The sequence below is a fragment of the Oreochromis aureus genome, linkage group 5, assembly GCF_013358895.1.
Source record: "Oreochromis aureus strain Israel breed Guangdong linkage group 5, ZZ_aureus, whole genome shotgun sequence".
Lineage (NCBI taxonomy): Eukaryota > Metazoa > Chordata > Actinopteri > Cichliformes > Cichlidae > Oreochromis > Oreochromis aureus.
This window is the reverse complement of record NC_052946.1, coordinates 4,849,753-4,870,907: the sequence shown is the minus strand read 5'-3', so window position 1 is coordinate 4,870,907 and position 21,155 is coordinate 4,849,753. Positions and strand designations below refer to the sequence as shown.

Here is a 21,155-nt window from a genome sequence, read left to right as displayed (position 1 = left end):
TCTTTGTTAAAATTCAGTACCGTCTGTTCTGCACTACACAGTATGAAAGCAGTTCTCTGTGTGATTTCACAGTTTGAATCGTAATAATCTTTTATTAAACAATTTCAGTTTTATTATTATTTGCTTTAAGATGCAATAATGGGGAGGAAAGAGCAGGATCACAGCGATTCTGCAAGACTACCAAAGTCCAAAAGAAGGGAGTAATCTTATCTCTAGCTGTTACCTTTTCCTGCCGCTGACACCCTTAATCTTATTTCCAACAAATATAAAAGCCAATAATCTGTCTCTAAAGCTGATCCGCTATATGGCTGCATATTGCTTCACAGTGTGATTTCTACCTGCAGGAGTGTGACACCATGTCTCTCTGTAATTTTAACATAATTGCATTCATTACCCAGTCTGCACACCTACGTCTTATTGTAAGCTCCAGCTTGACCCAAACTTCATTTGGAGCACAACTCCCTGGGCAATTGTAATTGATGTGCACTTGCTCTTCATGTTCCTCGGCAAACACTTGTTAATAGAGCAGGACAGCTCAAGACCTCGCTGTAATCACAAGTGTTTAGAGCTCATTCTTTGTACTCACTTCATCACCATGCCTAATTAGAATCAATAAACATGGTGAGCAAACATTAATCATCAGGGCTTTCGCTATTTCCTTTTACAGACCAAAGCCCAGAAGGTGAGGTGTCTTAACCTCATCTTTGCCACTGTCCCACAAACCTGCCTTTAGAACCGCTCTCGAGCACAGTGCTGGATATTCCATAGATATAGCTAGGGTGCTGTCAGGAATAAAAACCCTTTGAAATTGCCATGAAGCTTTTGAAGCCCGTGTCCCACTGCTCAGCTCGCTGAGGGTTTTCATCTCTCCCCATCTCTCCTCATTTGCAGAGGAGCTCTCAGGGCCTCACTGAGCAGCTGTAATGAACTCCAAGGAAAAAAAAAATGAAAAGAATCCACAGTGGGGAGGACTGTAATGGACAGCCAGTCAGTCATGCACTGTATATGCTGGAGGTTGCTTTATGCAAACAAGCTGCTTGTAATAATCTACTAATCTGTTTTAGAACAGCAGGGCTTGTTACTCATTTACGAACATATTGTTCAATACTGAAGGGGAGAGGCATCGGAAGGGGGAGATGCGTTCCCTCTTTATCCTGCAAAGGAGTGCACTACCCCACTAAGCTTCAGCTTCGCAGCTCTGGTCGTAATGGGTGTTGTTCATTTTTTATCTGAGCGGATTTGAGGAGGCCACCCATAAGCTAGCTCGCAGTAGGCGATGGAAGCTTTCACCAGCAAACGGAAATGACTGACAAACACTGAAAAGCAGAATGGGGAATGGGAAGATCAGAAATGAGATGTTTTATCAGGCTGATAAAAACTGTATGGACTACCACCAGGACAGAAACAGCTGTAATGGAGACAGACTGTCAGAAAATGGGCTTAGAAATTCTTGGGCTGATAAATAGTTAAAAAAACAACAGCAAAACCCTTCAATTTACCCAAAAGATGCAGACTTCCATTTGCGACAGGGGTAACTCCTTCTACTTGGAGGGGCAAAAAGGTTTAGAGGGATCTCAGAGACTTCTACGGGCAATGAGGCGTGCCGCCTGCAACATAAAAAGAGAGAGGCATGTTGAAGTGGTTCATAATGCACATTTTGTGAAGTTCAAGAAATTATAGCAGCACATTTTCACTCAGAACCAGACAGCAAGTGATGCATGGGCGATGACATGTTGCAGCATGAACTGTGGCGTACTGTATAGCAAGAAGGGCAGCCCGCTCACTCCCGCCGAGCTGAATGTTGTGCTTGGCAGAAAGAGAGATTACTTCAGTCCACTGCCTGCAGCATTTTAATTCCTTCGAATCAGAGCTGAGAACTCGCATATATGCACAGTGGGCTGAATCAGCACACAGAGCTCTGAGCCAGGTAGAGAGCAGAGAGAGGAAGAAGAGGAGGAGGAGGAGGGAGGCAGGAGCTGAGGCGTGATCGAAATGTACCAGGCTGAGAGTAACGTGAGACGATACCAGAGGACAGGAAGGAAGACGAAGACAAGAGGAAGCGGGTTCAATTACTATGTATTATCTACACTGTTAGCATCAATGACCTTCATAGCTCCAATCTGAAGTGTCAGTTACTGTCTGTAGTTATTACCAATTTAGTCATATTTTAAGAAAATGATTTAAAGGTGCTCTACGTACGGAAACCTGAGGAGTTGTGAAGTGTCATATTTAAATTAGAATCACTTTCATATCCATTTTACAAAGTCATCATCTGTGGCTATTTTCACCAAGAACATCTTTGTACATCTTGTATAAACCCACTGTATCTCATGCACACACACACACACACACACCGAACTGCTCATTTTATAAATAAATGATGATTGTTTCAGTTCTTTCCAGGAGTCTGTGCCTAAAGTACAGAGGAGGAAGTTCACCTTCAGGATTTCTAACGCGTGGTTAACATTGTGAAAAAGGTCGAATTTCGCTGTAAATAGAAAAGATGAACGTATCCACTGCATCATGCATTGCTTAGTGAAATCCTGTCATTAAGCCACGAGCTGAGTGGCTTTTTTGGCCGTCACCATCTTGGAGTTTTCACACCAAACATGACAAGCAAGGTTTGGATCAGACAGGGAAACTCTGATGGGAGACTTAAAACTAGCAACTGAGACTATAAAATCATCAAGAAAGTGTTTGCTTAGATTACTTATCTCTTCCTAAATCTAACCAGGCAGGTTTTGATTCCTAAACTAAACCAAAATGTGTCTGAAAAATAAAATGAACAAAAAAACAACAACTCACCAGCAAAATCTAAATATAATAAATCATGACAAGCTCACGTTTTACACAAGACATGAACACCAGTCTTCTCTTTGGCCCATTTGTCGGTTATGTTTTCCTCCCCATGTGGGTGTTAATGCTAACTGATGTGACTGCATAAAGTGTGTCTTTAAATCATCATAGCAAGCAAACTACCCAGTACCTGAACTGTTTAACCTGGTTTACAAAAAATGTTAGCAAGGGACAAATGCAGGATGGTACTGATATGACTGAAATTGATGTGGCAATACTTTGCCTAATTTATATTACATTACAATATATTAGCTGGGATGCATTTATGAAAGGACAGGTCTAATAAGTCAAAAGTCTGATATTTCTCTGAGGTACATGTAACAACTCAGTTGAACTGGGCAGATTGAGATCATGTTCTTATAACTGAAATAGGATTTTGGAATTGGTGGGTTGAAATAAAAAAAAATTCTGAAATCCACCAAGCAACAATGACATCATAGAGCAAGGACACTTTGGGCGGCATGGTGTTGTGCTGATTAGCACAATCATCTTAACAACAGTGTTCTCTCTGTGCTTGTTTCTTTTACATGCAGCTCTGGTGTGCATGTTAGATTAACTGGGGATTCTAAATTATTCGTAGGTGTGGATGCAAAATCGATAAAGTGTTGTTTGATTGTATAATGTGGCCTGAAGTATAGAGCACTCTGAATGGCCAGTAACACTAGAAAAGTGTTATTTATATGTCTTTCATTTCAAAGAGCATAAACTTGTTCATAGAGCATGTTTTTCACAAAATGTTTTTGTGCAAATAACCTTGCAGGATCCCAGAGAGTCAAGTCAAGGCTTTGCTAAACAATGAGGAGTGAGGAGGCAAGGTGGGATCAGGAGCCAGCCATCGGGGCGAATAGTATACTGCCCATAAATAAACCAGCTATACATCTCCCCTCGGTGTCTAATTGCTGCACCTAGCTGAGAAATGGAACCAGCAGACACTTGTCATTGAATCCCTTACAGTGAGGACTGATGCCAACTGGTCCTCTAGATAATGTACTGCTATCGGATGCTGAGGACATGCCTGGTCTGCTGACAGTACTGAGCCTGTTCACACTGTACACTCACAAGTCCCGACCTCCAAACGTAGCAAATGTACTTTCAAGGGAGGTTTACCTCACAGAGGGATTTTAAAGACTTTCCCAAGTTCTGAGAATAAAATGTGCTATGTTCTTTTTTTTTAAGTCCTTGCAAAGTCATTCTTTGGGGACTGATATTTTCCTATCTCTTTACACTGTCTGATACTCCCACATGCATCAATCACGCAGAAACAGAACATTTTCTGGTGTCAAAAGAGCTCTGTAAGCAGCAGTGCAAACGCAGAACTGATGCTTAAATGGAATGCAGCAAATTAGGTTGGGCTTGATGAACTTGTAAACCTTTGAGCTTAGGCAGAATTAACTTCAAGAGCTATTTTTATAAGGCTGATACATAAACAAGCATAAAAAATTTGCTTTGATCAGCTTGATATTAGCACAAGACTGTATGTGAGGAATACCAATAATGGTTTAATAGGATATAGGATAGGTTCAATAGGATTCCTAAATAAAGCTAAATAAATATTTGTCTTGATGCATGTTCAATCATCCAGGTAAGCAAATCCCCCAAAGTTGATTTTGTTCATCTGGACATAGCGTTTCATCATCATCCAGGTGACTTCTTCAGTCTCAGCGGACTGCAGGTTTCCCCAACCTTATAAACAGTACATTTGCACAATGACTGAAACTAACACTACTGAATGAACAATGGGTTGGAAGGTCAGTTCCTTGATCATTAATGTGATCATAAACAGATATTCCACTGTGGTAGATTCCTACACATCTAACTTAGAAAACAGTCAGCTTTGACGACCGACTTTTTCTGCGGATGTGTTTTACATTCTTTTGCAAATCTCCCTACAGGGAAGGAGGCGACCTTGTTCATTTACTGAGATCAGCAGCACACTTTCCAGTTGGAGAGTTAAAAAATGATTCTGTAATGTTTTACAGTATCATGAACTGCAAGTTCTAACTTGTGAATGATGCAGGAGGTTGATCTTTTTTTTTTTTTAAATGCAGCTGCACCGTCACACAAAGGCATCAAACAGTGCACATAATTTCTTCAAAGCTTTGCTTCGCAGCAAGAGTTTCTGCATGATGTCTCAGACAGAGACCCTGGGCGATATAAGATTTTTTCATATCACGATATGTTTTTTTCATTTCAGGCGATAACGATATATATCACGATATAAGCCAAATAACTATATTTGTAAGATTTAAATGTGCCGTTGCTCACAAGTAAAATGTGAAATAATTAGCAGCTTGTTTTAATTTAAATATTTATTTCCCATAATAAGTTCAACAGGGTAGATGTACTTAAGGAACATGAGACTTCAGTTTCAGATAAATAAAGGCAAATATTGCAAACTACACAAAAGGCAGCCGCTAAAGCGTTTAAGTTTCAAAATAGAACAAACAAAACAGACAAAACTAAATTGTCAATTCCACTTAGAAACAAAATATTAATTCTAAAAATAAATCTTAGGTCGTTTTACAGAAGAACAGACAAAATTGACTAACTTTTGTCAATATCAAATAAACTGAGAACTAAAAGGAAATTCTCAATCTCTCCTTGTTGTATAGCTTAGCTTTTCAAACAGTTTTAACAGTTACTTTAGTCTGACAAAAGCCGAATGACGAATCAGCGCTTTCAGTCAGAGATTGAGCATGCACCGCTTTATTGTATTTCCAGACTTGCTTTCGGCACAATTTACAGTGCGCGCTACTCTGTTTTTGTCAGACTTGAAATAGCCGAAATACCTTCACACTACGGAACTTCTGTGGCCCTTCCGTTCGACAATCTCTCCGGCATTGGAACCATCATCTGTTTTTTCTTCGGTAACCTTCGCTCACGCTCTCGGTTGATTTTTCTCTAGTCGGCAAACTCATTTCCTCCATTACCCGGGCTGCACGGCTGCAAAAACAAATACACATGTGCGCCTTGGCGCTTGTGCTGTACGTAACAAGTCACGTGACGTGACGCTGCGGCTGTGATTGGTTCGGCTCTGCGCTACTTAATTTGGATTGGCTGTTCTGTTTTTCTTTTTTTTAAGAGGACAAGAGAGATGAGGTCTATCGCAATAGTTTAATTTTTCTATCGAGAAAAAGTTATTTCGCAATACATATCGTTATCGTTCTATCGCCCAGCTCTAATCCTCTGAAGGCACTGCACTTGTGATTGGAAGACCCTGTGTAAAATGTAAAGCAGCACAGTAGTGTGCTGTGTGGATAAACATGCCCTACAGGACAAATGGGTTGTGGTCTTCTGTGACCTGGAGCTGCCAGTAATAATCTCTCCTCCGTGGAGGTTAAGTCCTGGAGGAAGATTTCCCACTGCCTCCCACATAAGCCTTCTGTTATCACAGGAATGCAGGTTCTGCAATCGCTAAACACTTCCTCCCAAAACCTGTAAACTACCAAAAGTCTTACAAAGTGGTTTCAAGGACTAATTGAGCGCAGTAATTGGGGGATATGCTAGATAATCATTTACAGACCCACACAATCACAATCAATACATACATACACACTGGTTCAGATTTGAGGAAAGACCCACTGCTATGAACACCTCCTCAAAATACCACAAGTCTAAGTTTAGAATTGCAAAATAATACAGAAGTACTGTTAAAGTGATAGGTCATTTTTTCACACTACTTACCAGACACTAAATAAGCCAGATATTGTGTTACAGTACGAATGGTTCTGCCAGGAATGGTTTTTTCCTGAGAGTTTTTCATTACACTCTTTTGCTATACAGCTATCATCAAATATACAAAACGACAAGCTTATCCAAGTTAAAAGCACTGAAATATATAATCAAAACTACCCATTATTTAGATGACTGGATTATACATGTACTTCACTTTAGATGAAAATGGTGGGGGGATTCCTTCCTCCTGTTCCAATCAGTGCTAGTTTATTATTTATCCTCAGTAGGAATAAAATTTCCCAAAATACCACAAACTTATTGACAATATTGAACAGTCTAAAAGGCAAAGAATGACTGTCAGTTTCATTCAACTATGATTTCAAATTCACATTAAGCCACAACTTAATGTGAATGTCACTGTTTTAGAGTGAAAAAAATCCCCGAACTCCTAGAAATATTCCTACTGTGCCAACCACATGCCTGATCCTTGACATCAGAATTCCCTGCAAATGTAAAATCTTCAGCTTATTCTTTCAGCTTATTAAATTGCAGCTATGCACTGGGCTGCTCCCTGCAGCATCCTGCAGTTATAAGAAGTACCTCTGGAGAAACTATAAACACGGGTTGTTGGCTTTACAGGCAGTAGTGCCGCTGCTGTGCTGGGTCCATATAGCGGAGTAAGCACGCTCCAATGTGAAAATATCAACCCTAACCACACCAATTATTCACTGGATCATTCAGAAATGAGAGCTTACAATCCAAGAATTTGTAGAACAAATTTACAGAGCTTACAGAGATGCTTTCACACATTTATTAACTCAAACTGGAAGTCAGTCTAAATCTGACATGTAGATGTCTACTGTGGCAGAATATTCATTTATTGTTTCATAAATTATATAAGTACAAAGTCAGGTTGAACATCACTGCCTACTATGTAAGGGTTGGTTGCTGGCTGCTGTCATCTGTCATAAAGTAGTATAATGAGATAATCAGATGTTTTATTAAAGGCTACTCACTGTCGTAGCATATAATAGTGAATAGACTGTAAAATTTTGTAATCGTATCACCAGACCTGCGACCATATGTTCTGGACACTCGGGTAAAGAGAGGGGCTGAGCTGTCAACTGATCACCACCTGGTGGTGAGTTGGATCAGGTGGCGGGGAGGACGCTGGACAGACCCGGTGCACCTAAGCGTGTAGTGAGGGTGTGCTGGGAGCGTCAGCAGAGGCCCCAGTCCGTGAGATCTTCAACGCACACCTCCGGCAGAGCTTCAACAGCATTCCGAGGGAGACTGGGGACATTGAGTCCGAATGGACCATGTTCAGCGTCTCCATTGCCGAAGCTGCTGCAGTGAGCTGCGCCGCAAGGTGGTTGGTGCCTGCCGTGGTGGTAACCCCCAACCAAATGGTGGACACCAGAGGTGAAGGGAGCCACCAGGCTGAAGAAAGGAGTCCTATCGGGCTTGGTTAGCCTGTGGGACTCCGGAAGCAGCCGACAGGTATCGACAGGCCAAGCGGAATGCGGCTCGGGCAGTGGCTGAAGCAAAAACTCGGGTGTGGGAGGAGTTCGGGAGGCCATGGAAAAAGACTTTCGGACTGCCTCGAAGAGATTCTGGCAAACCGTCAGGCGTCTCAGGAGGGGAAAGCGGTGCTCTACCTGCACTGTGTATAGTGCTGGCGGGCGCTGCTGGCGTCGACTGAGAAAATTGCCAGGCGGTGGAAGGAATACTGAGGACCTCCTTAATCCCACTGACACGTCTTCCGAGGAGGAAGCAGAGTCTGGGGATGAGGGAATGACCCGCCAATTTCCGGGGCGAGGTCACTGAGGCAGTTAAACAACTCCTTGGTGGCAGAGCCCTGGTGTTGATGAGGTCCGCCCGAGTTCCTGAAGGCTCTGGGACGTTGTAGGGCTGTCCTGGTTGACACGCCTCTACAATGTTGTGTGGAGATCAGGGGCGGTACCCTGGACTGGCAGACCGGGGTGGTGGTCCCCATCTTTAAGAAGGGAGACCGGAGGGTGTGTTCCAACTACAGGGGATCACACTCCTCAGCCTCCCTGGGAAAGTCTATGCCAGGGTGCTGGAAAGGAGAGTTCGTCCGCTAGTCGAACCTCGGATACAGGAGGAACAATGCGGTTTTCGTCCTGGTCGCGGAACACTGGACCAGCTCTTTATCCTCTCAAGGATACTTGAGGGTGCATGGGAGTTTGCCCAACCAGTCTACATGTGTTTTGTGGACTTGGAGAAGGCATTCGACCGTGTCCCTCGGGGTGTCCTGTGGGAGGTGTTGCGGGGAGTATGGGGTGTCTGGCCCATTGCTACGGGCCATTCGATCCGTATACAACCGTTGCAAGAGTTTGGTTCGCATTGCCGGCAATAAGTCGGACTCGTTCGGTGGGTGATGGGCTCCGCCAGGGCTGCCCTTTGTCACCGGTTCTGTTCATAATTTTTATGGACAGGATTTCTAGGTGCAGCCAAGTGGCGGAGGGCTTTTCGCCGGTGGCCTCAGAATCTCATCTCTGCTTTTTGCGGATGATGTGGTTCTGTTGGCTTCATCAGGTGAAGGCCTCCAGCTCGCACTGGAATGGTTCGCAGCCGAGTGTGAAGCAGCGGGAATGAGGATCAGCACCTCCAAATCTGAGGCCATGGTTCTCAGCCGGAAAAGGGTGGAGTGCCCACTCCGGGTCGGGGATGAGTTCCTGCCCCAAGTGGAGGAGTTCAAGTATCTCGGGGTCTTGTTCGCGAGTGATGGGAGAAGGAGCCGGAGATCGACAGACGGATTGGTGCTGCGGCTGCAGTGATGCGGACGCTGCACCGGTCCGTCGTGGTGAAGAGGGAGCTGAGTGTAAGCGAAGCTCTCAATTTACCGGTCGATCTCGTCCCTACCCTCACCTATGGCCACGAGCTGTGGGTAGTGACCGAAAAGAACGAGATCGCGGATACAAGCGGCAGAAATGAGCTTCCTCCGAAGGGTGGCTGGCCCTCCCTTAGAGATAGGGTGAGAAGTTCGGCCATCCGGGAGGGGCTCAGAGTAGAGCCGCTGCTCCTCCACATCGAAAGGAGCCAGTTGAGGTGGTTCGGGCATCTGACAAGGATGCCTCCTGGGCGCCTCCTGGGTGAGGTGTTCGGGCATGTCCCACCGGGAGGAGGCCCAGGGCAGACCCAGGACACGCTGGAGAGATTATATCTCTCGGCTGGCCTGGGAACGCATTAGTGTTCCCCGGATAAGCTGGAGGAGGTGGCTGGGGAGAGGGAGGTCTGGGCTTCTCTGCTTAGGCTGCTGCCCCATGACCCGGCCTCGGATAAAGCGGATGAAGATGGATGGATGGATGGATAGACTGTAAAATAATGAAATAATGTTTTTTGTAAAAGTTAAACTGCCTAAAAGTCAGTTATCTAAATTCTGTGGACCTCTAAAATGTTTAACATCAGGCAAATAAAGACATAACTGGGAAAAAAAACCAATGAATCAAATGGTCAATAAAATCTCTATGATATTGGTGAATCTAATAATAACAATATATAATGGAGAGGTTAAAGTTGCCTGAAATGATCTGGAACAGTGTTCTGCCCCCTTCCGTCAATGAGCAATAAAACTGATAGACATTTAATGTATATTACTGTCTAATGATCTTTTTTTCATGATGGTATGGAGATACTTTGCTCAGAGATAAAAAATAAATAAATAAATAAAAGCATCTCATGACCCACTTACACTCTCAACAGATCCTTTTTTTCTTTTTATCCCTGTGATGTGTTCATGGTACAGATTTAAAGCTACAGCTGGTGTTTCAGCAACAAGCTAATGCTAGTAAAGAGGAGTAGCATCTTAAGTTGCAGGTAATTTCAAACACAGCTTTTCAAGCAGCTGAAGAAATATTACTAAACACAAAAACTGTTTCTGTGCAGTTTTTCACTAGCTAACGTGCAGTTGCTGTGTTACCCAGGGAGAGAAAAAAAAGATGAATGTGTAACACTGAGAGATGGAGAAAGTTGTAAAAGTGGGATAGGCTATTGCAAAGATAAGCACTGCTCAGCCGGTGAAATTTAGCAAATGCGAAATTAAAATCTTACCGTCCTAATTTATTTTAAAGGTTTTAAATCAAAAACTGATACTTTCTGCTGAATTATGTTTTGTAAAACATCTTGCAAAAAATAAATAAAGTAAATTAATGTTATTCAAACTGCATCAAACCTTTATAGTACAGTGTAGTCCAAACCACTCTGGTTAGTTTGCAGTACTGTGGTGTTTACAATGACACACCGTATGTTGGACTGCTACACACCAGACATGGTTTTTATGGTCAGGCTTAGGTTACAGTGTAGCAGACATCTATTAAAATATAAGTTGATGATGATGATTAGATTCTCTCATTGACTTCTCCCACTGACCACATGCAGTGTGTCTGTACTATAAAACAGGCACACTGCATCATTACATTTGTCTGTAAATGCAATGTATTATTGTTACTAATCACTATACAGCTACAACCACGATATTTTGTGAGCCCACTGTGTTTTTATACAGTCTAAGGTCTCCAAACACGGGTGGAGCATGTTACAGCAGTTGCATATTTTGAAAGTGACCTGTCCCATCCCCCACTGCAGAGGCAACGAGCACTGGTGTCAGTGAGTTATTTACTTTCAGGGTCATGCATCTCTGCAGCCACACTGACTGTACAAAAAACCCCCCCCAATCATCTACATTTGGTTTCCTGAGGGAGAAGAGAGCAGGGAGAGGAGGAGGGTGTGGGAGGTTGGGGGTCAGGTTCCACTGGTAATGGTGTCGGTGAGGAGTCAATACTGTACGCTCCCTCTCTTAATCAGCACAGTACAACAAGGTCAGCTCCTCTGGAAACACTGCTGCACCGTGGCAGATCCAGCACCATCTGTGGTGGTGGTGGTGTCCGAGCCCTGCTGCAGCACACGGGACACAAGAACTTTATCATGGGCGTGTGATGGCACAGTCTTCGGGGGAAAAAACAACAACAATAACAAAAAAAACCCCACTGTGACTTCTTAACTTGTTCCTGTTGGATGAGTAACATCCGCTAGTTATGTAACACAGAGTCTGCTGTTTGCTGTGCTACTCAAACAACAGGTTTAAGCGGTTTTCCTTTACATAATAACAAAATCCAAATCTTTTTCTTCCCTCTAGATGAGCCGTAAGCATGCTTACTAATGGTATTACTCAAACAAGAGGGCCACAGCTCTCTAATGTCGGATATCCTGATGTTCTTTTAGTCTATGGGTTTGTGTTTTCTAAGGCAAATGCTCTTACACAACAGGGAACTCATGTCCTGATAGATTTAAAATATTGACGTGTGCTGATTATGACAAGATCAGATTATTGTTTTCACTAGAAGTGAAATTTGTAAAAATGGTGATTAATCTGACAGAGTGAAATATTGAAAGAATCCAATTAACCTTTCCTGATTCAGCATGAGGCTTTTGGAAATCAGCTTTGCTGTGGTGTGCCTCCCACTATTTTTCTCGCCATCTCTTTTCTCTCATCAGCTTTGCATCACTGGAGTCTAGAGGGAGAGACATTTATAAGCTTCAGTAGTAAATACAAAGATTTAATTATTCATGGAGCCTACTACCCAGTTATTACCATGTAAGGAGGAAGGGGGAAAAAAGGAGGAAAACCTCTCAATTAATTATTGTAGTTTATGGCACTTTCGAGCATGAGCGTCTGGAATCTGTGTTACTGGGGAATCTTTGTTTACAACTGGGCCACTCAGCTGTGTTGTTCGTCACCACCACAGGCTCAAAGAATCGCTTCATAGTGCATTCACTGCCTATATCTCCTTATCCCCCAGAAGGAGATCAAGGAACGGAAAAATAAACAGAGACCTCGTAACACATAAGCACAATTAGGAATGCCGGCCCGTCAGGCAGCGCAGTTCATGAAGGATAACATACAACTTTCAGGGGAACGCTGAACAAAACGGAATGTGTCAAAGAGTCAGCCCTTTACAATTAATCATTCTCTGTCTAACACATTAGCAGAGCTGTATGTTGCTGTTCCTGTGGACTGTTGCAGTGACGTTAGAACTTGCATCCACAGTTTCTCTGAGGAAAACAGTCCGAGTTGCTTCAGAAGTCCATTCCTGCCCTGAACCAAGTCGTTGTATGTCTCTGCATGTTTAGTTCCATGATGACAATTCAAATTTTAAGCAATCTAACAAAGGCAAGAAGCCTAAAAACACTGTTTAAAAAGTAACTTGTTATGGTAGCTTTACAAAAGTTGACATTTCTCATGACAGTATGGATGTCAAGACTTTGGTGTTAACAGTGAGTGCCTTTAGTGTAAGAGGGCTGTTTTAGAGAAGTTAGACAAAGCAGAGCTGAACACAGTCATGGCCGTGGGAAATTTCCTCACACAGGTGTGTTGATGCCACGTGATAGTCCATAACCACTTCTACAGCCAAGTTACCCTTGGGGTGCTTCTTCTTACACAATGCAATGTCAGCATACAAAACAGTGGATTTCTCCCAGCAGAGCAACTTTTCAGCTGGAATAATATGTAATGCATCAACCCCGTGTGACCCGGTGTGTCAAAGAAGTTAAAAATGGCTCATCCTGCGCTCACCCCAGGGACGAAGGAGACAGCAGGAGGTCAAAGGAAGAAGAGAAGGTTAAAAGTAGACCTGCTGACAGACCTGACTTCTGCTAATTGACACCCTTGGAACACCAGAGGGTCCTGTTGTACTCGGGCTATTGAGAACTACAATACTGTGCCAACACAGTTCCTGATATATAGTATCTCACAAAAGTGAGTACACCCCTCACATTTTTGTAAATATTTTGTTCTATCTTTTCATGGGACAACACTGCAGTTATGACACTTTGATACAATGTAAAGTAGTCAGTGTACAGCTTGTACAACAGTGTAAATTTGCTGTCCCCTCTAAATAACTCAATATACATCTATTAACGTCTAAACTGCTGACAACAAAAGTGAGTACACCCCTAAGTGAAAATGTCCAAACTGTGCTCGAAGTGTCAATTTTTTGTGTGGCAACTATTATTTTCCAACACTGCCTTAACTCTGTTGGTCATGGAGTTCACTAGAGCTTCATAGGGTGCCACTGGAATCCTCTTCCACTCCTCCATGATGACATCATGGAGCTGGTAGATGTTAGAGACCTTACGCTCCTCCACCTTCCATCTGAGGAAGGTGGAGGAGCCTGTGTGTGTAAAAATCATCAGTAACATTAACCATCTTAGCCAAGTTAGCTTGAAAGGTAATTAACTCTAACAAGGTTTTTCATAAACATTTCCAACTAATCACAAGATATGTATTAAGTCGTATTTGTCAGAAAGCTCACTTGAAGTCTGAGTACAATGTCAGTGATTTATGCTGTGCTGTAATTTAAGTAGACACCAGAAAGATGAATATATCGAGTGTTCAGATCGTATACTTGCTTATTATTGAAAGAAGTAGTTTTTGATAGATTGTGCGCAGTGTTATTTCAGTTGTCAGTTGTCATTCACAGCCATTCAGAGTGAGTGAGAGGATGGGTGGCATTGACATTCATCAGTTTCCTGGACAGCTGTAGAAAAGAAAAAGAATCTGAGAGCACCGAGGAACGAGAAGCTGTCAGACGAGAGAAGTAGGCTATATAGTAGTGAAAGAGATGAGTCAGTGTTTCCTGATTTAATAATCATTGTCATTCAGGTCAGAAATAGAGAGTAATCCATTCCTGAACATCATGAAGAAAAACACCACTTGTTTACTGATATTCTTTTATGCTCAGTGTGGTGGAGTGCTTGAGTAATGAGAGAGGGAGAGAGAAAACCATGAAGCTGCTGACAGGGCAGAGAGAGTAGGTGACAGGCAAGTGAGAGCGAGAAAAGCAGTGAATATTGAAGGTTAAGATTATATAAAGACAAAAGAGAAAAGCAAATAGAGCAATGCAATATAATGGAGAGATACATGTAAATTAAACATGAATAAATAAATAAATTCAACCTATTTGTAATTTAAAGCTGAATGACATGAAACTATGAAAAACAAACCTCTGGAATCCACATCTGGAATAATCCAGGTAGAGAGTTTTTCCTTGGAGACAATTTATTTAAAAAAAAAATGCTGGTGACTGCTTACCTACCAAAATATCCCCTTTGGTAGTTCATGCAACAACAGACATCTCTAGGATCGTAAAACCATTTACATGGCAACACACACACACATACGCTGAGTCACAAGGTAAAAAAAATAACATGCTTTCACATCTAGTAAAAACTGGAAATACGGGGCTTTAAATGAAGGGCCCACATCCTTCCTATTAGCAGTTTGAAATCAGATAAAGGACAAAAAAGTTAAAAAGCACAAGAAATGGAATCCATCACACTATCTGGGTAGCTTTAATTTCATGGATATTACCATCTGTTGCAGACAAAAGGCAGTGTGGTACGGCAATTAGACGAAAGGAAGCTGAGGCTGAAAAGCTGGTGTGCCATATATTATTGTTACAAAATAATCTCCGGGATAACTCTGACTACGAATCCATTTCTTAACCTCAGCATGTCAAAACACTGAGGGTGTTAGAACACTCGTGGATTCCACTTCAGGTTATACTCACATTATTAGTGAGCGTCACAATTTTACCTTCCCAACAAAGGCAACAAACAAAATTTGAGTTTGTTACTCGGGGCGCTCATTAAATTGTCATGTAGAGGCAGCAGGGGGTTTGAAGAGTCCTTCATGAAAGCAATAAGAAAGGAAGATTGGTATCAACAGTAAAATGAAGGAATATGAAGCAGTCTCATTTCCATATACTGCATTACAGAAATGAGGTGATGTGAAACCATTACTATTTATATCACTTCTCTATCATGGCAAAAAAGTCATAGACCAGAAACTGAGCAAGGAAAGGGAAATTCTAGCATAGTACATTCAAAAGAGTTGCCAAGTACTATAGCAGAGCAATGAGAACAACATAGCAGCGCTACAATGGCATGGTCAGGAGCCATGCACAGGAAGTTCCACTGAGGCACAATGACTGTCCTAATAAATAAGTAAACAGGCTAATTGGTCTTTTAAATTCCCCGAAGGTGTAAAATGTGAGTGTGAATGGTTGTCTGTGTCCATGTGTTGGCCCTGCGACAGACTGGACACCTGTCCACCCTGAGACTGCTGTGGCCCCACAGCAGTCTGGTTTGTTACATATTAAATAAAATAAAAAATCATATCAGAAGTGGTTAGAAAATGCTGCTGGTGGCTGACATGGAATTCTGCTGTAACAGCTGATTGGATGACTGCATAGTTTCAATGAATTTACAGTTTGATCATTTCAGTGATACATGTCACACATACATACATATATACATATTTTTAAATATTCATATAGATTTTACTTTGATCAAAATCTTCAGCCTTTTTTCTAACATTACTCCTCGATACCTTAATTTCATGTTAAGACAGTCTCTTCTTAAGATCACTTAGAAGGAAGGTTAGACTTATACATGCTGCTGGCTAAGTACACGGAGGGCATTTTGCTTCTTTTCAAAAAATTGATTTGAAGTTAATTAGAAGTGTGAATCCATCGAAACCAGTTGCCAGTACTTATAGCAGCATTACAGTACAATAGTAGTAACACAGCTTTACATACAATGCATAAGTCAAACATAAGCACAGGAGCAGAATAGATGTTTGTGCTTTGCCAGGAGATGTTAATGTAAAGTAAAAGTATACCATAACTACTTAAAACTTAAGTTTAAGCAGTAAAGAAACCTATGGAAACACAAGCAATCTGTGGGAGCCAAGATTCTGACTGGGTTGTAGGTATGCAAATACTTAACGTCACTTGCAAATCGATTTATAACTTTTATGCCATGTGTTTGTTTTTCCCTGGACTTTTGGTTAATATTCTGTCTCTCTCCAATAAAATGACACTACTACAAAAATTAAGACTCTTTTCTTTGGAAGTGAATTTGTAATTCAGCAGAGGATCAAATAATTATCTCCCCCAACTGTATCTGTGGGCAATTTAGCAAACTTCCTAAAAAAAGAGATTTTCCTTCTGTTAGATAATGCTTAAAAATGACTACTCGAATAAGTGCAGAGGTGTATTTCTTTGGTTACTTTCTGAAAGAAAGTCCATGGGACTCACAAAGAATTCATTATGTGGGTTTTATGAGTATTTTCCACAAGCTGCTCTCCTCTGCCAGAAGTTAGGGTTCTCCCCGCTGCCAAATCCGACCTTGAGTTCTGGATACACACCATATTTTCTCTCACTCTGTCCAATGTCTTGGTTTAGCTATTGTCATAGCTATCCTGAAGCCTGCTATTAAAAGGAACATCAATGGCACACTCGTAAAAAAATAAATAAATGACACGATTAACAGTTAAACTTCTGCAGCAATTCTGACCCTTCAATTTACTAAGGTGACATTGGAATACATGGGGTATGCTAATGACCTTTAACTTTCTTGGACTGCCATCAGGCAAATTAGTAGAACATGACTTTAATTGTTTATTGACCTGTGTATTTTTGATCCCCTTGATGTGGCACCACATGAGCTGGTATCAGTTATAATTAGTTCTGGACCTCTCGATCTGCATCTCAGATTTCTTAATCAATTCAAACTGATCTCTCTTTGGACTGTTTGATGGCAACTTCTTAATCTCTGACAGTTGGTGAGTGGATAGAGCTGTGCTGGGAGAAATAAAATGTGAAATCATTTACCAACAAAACTAGCCAATTAGATACATAAAAATGAGCATCGGCAAAATGCTTTAATGAGATTAAACTTGGCATCTATCAGGCCACTGACACGCTGTCTAGGGTTGTGGGTAGGGTTTGTTTTAGGTCATTTTGGAGAATTTGGTATATCCAAATGCAAAAAATGTAAAAATAAAATAGTTTGTCAAAATGCATTTAGGAAATTTCACTGAAACCGTAACATACCCTAGTTTTCCAGTCGTTACCTCACATGGGTTGCCAGTGACATGATGGATGTTAAGAGATTAACACAGTGCTAGTAATTGGATAACTCCCAAAAATAAAAAAAATATCAATATTGAAAATCATCCACTAACTGGAAGGTTGGAAGATTTGTGATAACTGGGTGCTCCAGTCTCTGTGCCAAAGTATGCTTGGGCAAGCTACTGAACCCGAAGTTGCTCACAGTTGCAGTTCAGATAGAAAGCGGGTGAATGAGGCATGTTGTATAAAGTGCTTTGAGTGCTCAAATAGAGTAGAAAAGCATTATGTAAGAATCAGTACATGACTCTAACACTTTGCTATTAAAATACTACATAAGTACATAATAGATTTATTTTTGGTGGCACAGTGATTAGCACTGTAGCAAAAAAACCAAAAAAAACCCCAACAACTCTATTCTCAAAAGTTTCAACAATCAGGAAACAAAGAAAGACTCCATAACATAGGTTTAAGATTTGAGTTTGGAGCTAGGCTTGGGGTTGTCACCAAGGATGACCCAGTGGAAATGTGCGACATTTGTGTGACACTTCTTGAAAAAAAGATCTTTCCCTCCAAATCCAAGAGGACCTGGCTGCAGCCACTGTGAAGTCGAAAACACGTCAACTCCACAGTACTGTTAGGGTTTCATGTTGGGTTTTTTGGCCTTTTTACGGCCTTATTTGAAAGGGTACAGTGAACACATGCGGCAAAGGGCCACAAAGGGCCATGGGTCGGATTCGAACTGGCCGCTCTCAGCCATGCAGCATATTGGGCATCTATGCGGCGTCTATATGAATGACTCTGTCCCAGCCTTTACGATCCACTTGCGCAGTTTCCACTTAATCTATCACGTGTTTCCGCCTACTGTGGAGGTCACGAGTTTCTGCTTATTATGGAGCTCCACAGTGGCTGCACCCAGACCCTTCTCTCCAAATCTAGTAAAAAACAAAAAAAACAAAACATTTTCTCATGTCCGACTCCTTTGAGACTAATATAAAATACAAAGCTCAGAATAAAAGAAAAGACTGAAAAGCCCTTGTTTGGGGAGTAAATATTTGCATTCCAGCTGCTAGATCTGAAAAATAATCATCAAATATATTCATTGCTTTCACTCCACAGCTAATTTATTAACAGAGACAACAGACACTGTGGAGCTTTACTATCATCCATCTGCTGTTAAAAATTTGAATGTACACCCTGAACACCTTCACTCTCACCTCTGTTCCACTCTGCTGCATAGTTAAAAACTAGCTCATATAGCTTCCAAGAGTGGAGTGGCAGGTCTATTGGTAATTTGCTAACTTCTGTGGTCAGTGGACAAAAAGTAATTTTCCTGTCAGCGGAGTGAATCTGAACCACCACTTTGGAGTCATCAGTATGGTGTCCTACCGTTTCATCAAAACACCACTGCAGCTAACGCAGCCACATGCAGGATCTTGCAATAAGACACTGCTGACAGTTTTTAAGTCACACAGTGGAGATGTGAAGTGGAACAGTACAGCTGACAGTCATCTCTCAGGAGCTGGTGATGATTTCTGTAAGCCACCACACACAAAGACCCCCTGTTCCCCTCAATATCCCACACTGTCTTCTGCTAAAGTGGGGCTACTGCTTAGAGCTGAGGTAATTCCATTTTTCCAGCACTATGAGGTTCTGTTATTGCACTGAAGGCTGTTACAAAGCTTCAATATCCTTCCCAAGCATAAGCTCATGAGAGTTTATCCTTGACCCGATAAAGAGAGAGGCTTTACTCTGTCAACAATTCAGTCCTGTAAGTCTTTGCCTTTTCATAGGCTGATGAAATCCTTTTCCACTTTCACCATACCTGCAGTTTCACAGAGCTGTGATATCAGAAACATGTCTGGATGGCCAACTGCATAATGTATCTGTCGGGGTTTCTGGGTCGTTGACCCAGTATTTTTAGTTCATGTTCACTGTTTATCTCCTGCCTGTTCTCACTTCCTATTTTTCCCATGTCAGCTTGTGTCACTAGTCAGATTATGTTCAGCCCTGTACTCACCCGTTTCCAATCATTGTCATCATTCAACCTGTGTATTTAAGCTCCTCGGTTTCACCAGTTCTTTGTCGTGTCATTGATGTTCTCGTGAGGTTATGTTGTCATTCCCGTTAGTGTTCTCCCAGTTCAGTCAGCCATTCAGTTATCCAGCCAGTCAGTGTCCGTTCACCCTCTGTTCATCCACTCCTTCACCAGTCTTCACCTACCTGCGAGTCCTGCGTTTGGGTTCCTTCTTCCTCGCCTCCACACAAAACTTGACAGTATCAAGTCAATTCCAAACTTCAATGCAGCGGTCCCCAACCTTTTTTGCCTCACGGACCGGTTTATGCCCAACAATATTTTCACGGACCGGCCTTTAAGGTGTCGCGGATAAATACAACACAATAAAACTAGTACCGGTACCGAAAAAAAGAAGATTTATTCATAACACATGTGAAAAGACCCAGGAAAACCGAGTTAACGATAAAAACGATAACAAAATAACGCTGAAAACCGATAAAAACCCTGAAAAACATACATTTCACACCTGAGCCTCAACTCTCGCGGCCCGGTACCAAACGACTCACGGAGCGGTACCGGTCCGAGGCCCGGGGGTTGGGGACCGCTGCTTTAATGTATTCAGAATGGGGGCAGTACCATAAAAAAATAACCCATGAGCTGTGACTGTATGCTTCATCAGGTGTTAATCTGCTAATCGGCAATCCTTTCCAATAGAAGTGAGAATGCTTCCCTGCTCCAGCACAATATCTAATACTATAAATTTAAAGATTTTCATCATAACTCTCATGTACAGTATTAGAGGCTCTAACAGGCTCTCCTCCACACAGTCCTCATTTAGAAAGTGCTTTACAAACCCCAACATCACAGCTAACATGAGGATTTTTCTATGTCAGTGCAGCTAGCCAAACTACTTAGAACCACTTAGTGAAAGTGCACAGCATATCCTCGGTTTTCACATAAAACTCATGTTTTTAAAACCTTAAATTTAAGCACGTATTTCTTAAATCCAGCTTCAGTTACATCTATGTCACTAGAGGTCCAGTGGAGTCACACACTTGTCAAAGTAGCCATGCTCATAATTTTAAGCCTCACGAGTTTCCAAATTGAGTTATTTAAGAATAATCCTACACAGCTGTTATTAAGAAGGGGAAAAAACTATACCCAGTCTTCTGTAGCAGGTTATAAACATGATTTTTAATGTTGTTAATTTAAAAATTTTAACATTGCTATTGGAGCCAGTCTCAAGCGCAACTGCAGATTTTAACACTTATGGCTTTTTCAGCAGAGGTCATCAATTGAATGATAATAAATCAGATAGACATAAGGAAAAAACCTCCCTAATTACCTGAAGTTGGTACAGTCCATATAGCTGTGTTTCATCACAGAAACTTTACTTCAAGAGGATAAACAAGCACTCAGCAGCTGGTGAAAGACAATCACAAGTCCTCTAATTTTTAATCAATGTGATGTTGTCAGTCTATAACCACAGAAAATAGGCACTTACATCAAGTAGTGTGTTATTTGCGTTGGCCTCAAATGTCATGAAGCATGACCTAAATTAGAAGTCTAATAACGCCCATAACCCATTTTATACCAGGGCTCGCAAAATCGCTAGCCCGACGTCCCGGAGCTAGCGATTTTTCCAGTCGGGCTACCAAAATCTATCTCAGCCC

At 41.8% G+C, this 21,155-nt stretch overlaps 1 protein-coding gene across 3 annotated transcripts in view; it reads right to left on the bottom strand.

The window, feature by feature from the left end:
• The window catches only part of iqsec1b (IQ motif and Sec7 domain ArfGEF 1b), a 287,807-nt gene that overhangs the window by 174,047 nt on the left and 92,605 nt on the right, over positions 1–21,155 (bottom strand). For 2 of the 3 annotated variants that reach the window (XM_039612111.1, XM_039612116.1), the window contains exon 3: positions 1,500–1,607. The exons of the other annotated variant lie outside the window; for it this stretch is intronic. In XM_039612111.1, the coding sequence (XP_039468045.1) occupies positions 1,500–1,607 (108 nt within the window). The remainder of the gene's footprint in view (positions 1–1,499; positions 1,608–21,155) is intronic. 3 annotated transcript variants of the gene reach the window in all.